General features: G+C 48.1%; 1 protein-coding gene across 1 annotated transcript in view; it reads left to right on the top strand.

The window, feature by feature from the left end:
- The window catches only part of TM9SF4 (transmembrane 9 superfamily member 4), a 38025-nt gene that overhangs the window by 20041 nt on the left and 11984 nt on the right, over positions 1-6000 (top strand). Inside the window, exons 8-9 of the mRNA XM_015823840.1 lie at positions 1190-1301; positions 4473-4543. Of these exons, the coding sequence (XP_015679326.1) occupies positions 1190-1301; positions 4473-4543 (183 nt within the window). The remainder of the gene's footprint in view (positions 1-1189; positions 1302-4472; positions 4544-6000) is intronic.

Here is a 6000-nt window from a genome sequence, read left to right as displayed (position 1 = left end):
AACATATGTAATACCCCTTCCCCCTCTTATTTTCGCCACAATAAGAACCCACCTGTGAGGTGAGTTGAGCTGAGAGAGAAGGACGGGCCCAAAGTCATCCAGCCAGCTTTCTTTCCTAAGGCAGGACTAGAACTCACAGCCACCTGGTGATTGGCCCAAAGTCACCCAGCTGGTCTTCGTGCCTAAGGTGGGACTAGAACTCACCGTCTCCCGATGATTGGCCCAAAGTCACCCAGCCGGCTTCCATGCCTAAGGCGGGACTAGAACTCACCATCTCCCAATGATTGGCCCAAAGTCACCCAGCTGTCAACCCTTGGCAATCGGCTCCTATTTATGACGGTCGCAGTCTTCCCGGGGTCACTGTGATCTCCTTTTGCGACTGACTGACCAGCAAAGTCAAGGGGGGGGGGAGCCCGATTCACTTAGCAACGGCAGCGATTCACTTAACGGGGGCAAGAAAGGTCATAAAATGGGTCCAAACTCACTGAACCTGGCTTGCTTAGCAACAGAAATGTTGGGCTCGGTTGCAGTCGTAAGTCGAGGACTCCCTGTTGTATTTGTACAGCACTCCAAGTCCCTTTTTTGAGGGAGATAGGCAGTTCAGAAAGGTGAAATATACAACAAACACACACCTGAGGCCGTGCCACCTGGGCCCTAGGGCAGTGATGGCGAACCTTTTAGAGACCGGGTGCCCAAACTGCAACCCAAAACCCACTTATGCATCGTCGGGTGCCGGATGGGGGTGGCCCATTGGGTGGGGGTGGCCCATTGGGTGGGCGTGGCCCATTGGGGTGTGTGGCCCATTGGGTGGGCGTGGCTGCAGTGGTACTGGCAGACTGGGTGGGACTAAAAAGTTCAATCCATCAATTCCAACTTTGCAAGATCTTTTTTTTCCCCAGGAGAAGTTGAAATTGACTGATTGAACCTTTTTTTTTTTTGCACACGGTGGCGGAGGCCTAAAGCGAAAAGGTTTTATAAAACCCAGCTGAAGGCCTAGGACTGGGGCGACGGCACGCGTGCCCACAGAAAAGGCTCTGAGTGCCACAGATTTGCCACCACGGCCCTAGGGCTTGGAGAAGGATGCTGAAAGGGGCTTTGAGGGCCCTTCTTAAAGCAGCCATCCCTGAATCAGGAAAAGTTGCTCGGCCGGCCTTTAGCCCTTCCCTCCCTATCCCCTTTTGTTTTCCAGGAGAGTGACATCAAGTGGGCTTCCCGGTGGGACACTTACCTCACCATGAGCGACGTCCAGATCCATTGGTTTTCCATCGTCAACTCCGTGGTGGTGGTCTTCTTTCTTTCAGGTGAGAAGGGAACCTAAAGCACTCGAAACCAGCAAGGGCTGGGGGATTTTGGATGTGGAGACGGCCCTTTAAAACCTCCACGGGACAGAATAGCAGAATAACAAGAGCTGGAAGGGACCTTAGAGGTCTTCTAGTCCAACCCCCTGCTCAAGCAGGAAATCCATTTCAGACAAATGGCTGTCCAATCTCTTCTTAAACACTTCCAGTGATGGAGCACCCACAGCTTCCGGAGTCAGGATGTTTACGAGATATTTTTAAAAGAGCCAAAAGTAAAATTAAACCGATATAATTCGGAGCAAGAACAATAGCTAATTTTGGGGGGGGGAAGCCAAGCTCAGAAGCCTCCAGTTCAGCTCCGGGGCCTTTCCCTTCCTCTTCCCACCGTCCTTTCATCTTATTTATTGATCGATTAATAATAATAATAATAATAATAATAATAATAATAATAATAATAATAATAATAATAATAATAATAATAATAATAAAGTTGGAAGGGACCTTGGAGGTCATCTAGTACAACCTCCTGCTCAGGCAGGAAACCCTATACCATTTCGGACAAATGGCTGTCCAGTTTCTTCTTAAAAACTTCCAGTGTTGGCGCATTCACCGCTTCTGGAGGCAGGTTGTTCCACTGGTTAATTGTTCTAACTGTCAGGAAGTTTCTCCTTAGTTCTAGGTTGCTTCTCTCTTTGGTTAGCTTCCACCCGTTGCTTCTTGTCCTGCCTTCAGGCGCTTTGGAGAATAGCTTGACTCCCTCTTCTTTGGGGCAGCCCCTGAGATACTGGAAGACTGCTATCATCTCCCCCCTCGTCCTTCTCTTCGTTAAACTAGACATACCCAATTCCAGCAACCATTCCTTATATGTTGTAGCCTCCAGTCCACTTATCATCTCTGATGATTCATAATAATAATAATAATAAAGTTGGAAGGGACCTTGGAGGTCATCTAGTCCAACCCCCTGCTCAGGCAGGAAACCCTATACCATTTCAGACAAATGGCTGATCAAATTTTGAAAACGATCTGTCTCCTTCACAGAGTGACTCTGGACAGCGTGCAAATAAAATATTAACACGTATATAAAATTTAGAATTCAAAAAAAGGCAAAATTGAATAAAAAAACCAGACTGAAGGTTAATTTAAAGGCGGGAGGGAGGGGTTCAGGAGTTGGAACCGCAGATCAGTTTACCTTCCTTTTTGTTGCTTTGTCATTATTTATTTGGCTGGGCAGGGCCCATTTTATAGGCTTTAGCAGGTCTGTTACCTGCCCAAAACAAACTACCTGAGACAGGATAGGCCATGGGTAGGCAACCTTGGCTCTTTTATGACTCGTGGACTTCAACTCCCAGAATTCCTGAGCCAGCATGGGGGAACTATGGCCCCCTCATGACTCGTGGACTTCAACTCCCAGAATTCCTGAGCCAGCATGGTTCAGCTTGGAAACCTCTGCCTTTCCCCTCAGCATGGCTGGCTCAGGAATTCTGGGAGTTGAAGTCCACCAGTCATAAAAGAGCCAAGGTTGCCTACCCCTGCGTGTAGGCCATTGTCTAAGACAGGTATCTCCAATCCTAGCAACTTTTAAGACTTGTGGATTTCAAATTCCAGAATTCTTCAGCCAGACCAGGGGTCTCCAATCTCGGCAACATTTAAGACTTGTGGACTTCAACTCCCAGAATTCCCCAGTCAGCCTTCTCTTAGACCAGGGGTCTCCGACCTTGGCAATTTTTAAGACTTGTGGACTTCAACTCCCTGGCTGGGGAATTCTGGGAATTGAAGTCCACCTGTCTTAAAGTTGCCAAGGTTGGAGACTGAGAGCATTTGAAAGCCTGGGGATCTTTCATTAAGCCAACGAAGGAGCCAAACATTGCGCAGTGCAGTGAGGAAACTAGTGGTTTACGTAGGAGTAAATTGTTTCCTCCGCTGTTGGGGAACACCCATGTGCTGAAAAAAACAGGAAGGCGGATACCTCAAAACAGCAGCTCCTGAGATGCAGGAGGCATCTGTTTGGATGGCAGAGCGTTTTCCTTTCACTCATAAGAGATGAAAGCCAATTAATTAATCAATTACTTCATTGATGATGTTCCCTCCTGGAGGTGGTTAATAGCTTGAGAGGGGATTCTGCCTCCACCGCCTGGTGTATCGCTCCCTTCCTTAGCCATCTTCGTTCAGCTTAAATGTTTATTGTCTTCATATGTTAATGTTTACTGATAGAATATCAGTAGCTCAGGGTTGAACTGTGGGGTCCTTGGTGGTCTTTGAGCTGGTTGCTGGCCCTGATGATGTTACCTAGTTGGGTAATGAAACGTCTGCAAGAAATCCATCTCAGAGAGCACCAGGGACTACATAGTCATCGTTGTCATTGTCCTCCTCCTCCTCTCCACACACTCATCTCCCTTCTAGCACTGATGATGTTACCTAATTGGGTAATGAAACATCTGCAAGAAAACCACCAAGAGCATCAAGGACTCCATAGTTGTCGTCCTCCTCCTCCATCTCTCCACACACTCACCTCCCTTCTAGCACTGATGATGTTACCTAGTTGGGTAATGAAATGTCTGCAAGAAAACCACCCAGCTCAGAGAGCACCACGGACCCCTCAGTCCTCCTCCTCCTCCATCTCTCCACACACTCACCTCCATTCTAGCACTGATGATGTTACCTAGTTGGGCAATGAAACGTCTGCAAGAAAACCACCCAGCTCAGAGAGCACCAAGGACCCTAGGTTCTCCTCCTCCTCCTCCCCACTCCTCCCCCTCCTCCTCTCCAAAAACTCACTTCCCTTCTAGCACTGATGATGTTACCTAGTTGGGTAATGAAACATCTGCAAGAAAACCACCCAGCTCAGAGAACACCAAGGACCCCAGGTTTTCCTCCTCCTCCTCCTCCTCCTCCTCCTCCTCCTCCTCCTCCTCCTGTGGCACATTTTATTTTTAAAGTTAAGATTAAATGGTTTTATAGTGTTCTTTTTCTCTTCTGATCTGCGTAGAGCCCCCTGACGACAAGGTGGGGCGGCATACCCGTTTAATGACCTCTCTCAGTTGTGAGCACCGGCAGTGGCGCTTCAGGATCGCCTGTGAAGCTGCAGAAGGCCTGCCCCCCCCACCCAGGATCTCCCCTCCTGGAGAGTCTCGGATGGGGCGCAGACCTACTTCCTCCTGGTTTTCTCTTTTGCAGGCATCCTCAGCATGATTATCATCCGGACCCTCCGGAAAGACATCGCCAACTACAACAAGGAAGACGACATTGTACGTTCAGCTGGCTCTCCGGCAGGGATGGGGCTCTCCGTCTCTGGGGTCTGCAGTTCTGGTTTGGGGGGGAGACCTGGCAACGGATGGAGGCATCTTTTGCCGCTTAGAGAAGCTCCTGGAGGCAACAGCTGAAGAATTTTCCTGCTTCCTGATTTGGGTTTAGACGCAGTGTTTCCCAACCTTGGCAACTTTACGATGTGTGGACTTCAACTCCCAGAATTCTCCAGCTAGCAACGCTAGCTGGAGAATTCTGGGAGTTGAAATCCACACATCGTAAAGTTGCCAAGGTTGAGAAACACTTGTTTAGAGCCACCTGCCAGACCTTAAACCTCTAAATCAGGGGTCTTCCAACTTGGCCCTTTGATGACTGGTGGACTTCAACTGGCTGAGGAATTCTGGGAGTTGAAGTCCACCAGTCATCAAAGGGCCAAGTTGGAAGACCCCTGTTGTAGGCAATAGCTGGCTTTTGCTGGTTTTGTTTATGTGTTTGGAAAAGTCACGGGCAGGGGTCTTCAAACTTGGCCTTTTGATGACTGGTGGACTTCAACTCCCAGAATTCCTCAGCCAGCATGCCTGGGCTGAGGAATTCTGGGAGTTGAAGTCCACCAGTCATCAAAGGGCCGAGTCTGAAGATCCCTGCTATAGAATATGTAAGGCAGGTATGAGTATTGTGAGGAAATCTTGAAGGAACATTCTGGAAAAAAAGAGTAGATAGAGGCCTAGTTCAGATTTTTGTGGGCTGCTTTGTGGCTCCGCGGCTGGAAGAGAGGTAATTATCACTACATGTAGAACAAGGGTAAGATTTCTGCTTTTTTCCCCCCTCATAAAAAGTGTAATACAGGTATGTAGTCCTAAACCAGGGAGGGGTCTTCAAACTTGGCCCTTTCATGACTTTGGACTTCAACTCCCAGAATTCTTTAGCCAGCGTGCTTCAAGTGGCTGAGGTTGAGAAACATGGATCCGAGGGGGGAATTCTGGGAGTTGAAGTCCACCCATTTTAAGGAGGTTTGAGAAACACTGGTCTAGGCGTGGCTGGCTGAGGAATTCTGGGAATTGAAGTCCACCAGTCATAAAAGGGCCAAGTTTGACAACCCCCTGCTATAGAATATGTAAGGCAGGTATGAGTATTTTGAGGAAATCTTGAAGGAACATTCTGGAAAAAAAGAGTAGATAGAGGCCTAGTTCAGATTTTTGTGTGCTGCTTTGTGGCTCTGCGGCTGGAAGAGAGGTAATTATCACTAAATGTAGAACAAGGGTAAGATTTCTGCTTTTTTCCCCCTCATAAAGAATGTAATACAGGTATGTAGTCCTAAACCAGGGGGTCTTCAAACTGGGCCCTTTCATGACTGGTGGACTTCAACTCCCAGAATTCCTCAGGTCCTAAGTCACTTTTTTCAGTGCCGTTGTAACTTCAAACAGTGACTAAATGAACTGTTATAAGTCAGGGGACTGTA

The sequence above is a fragment of the Protobothrops mucrosquamatus genome, unplaced genomic scaffold (assembly GCF_001527695.2).
Source record: "Protobothrops mucrosquamatus isolate PMUCROS unplaced genomic scaffold, P.Mucros_1.0 scaffold2008, whole genome shotgun sequence".
NCBI classification, from domain to species: domain Eukaryota; kingdom Metazoa; phylum Chordata; class Lepidosauria; order Squamata; family Viperidae; genus Protobothrops; species Protobothrops mucrosquamatus.
This window is presented reverse-complemented; position numbering and strand designations above follow the sequence as displayed.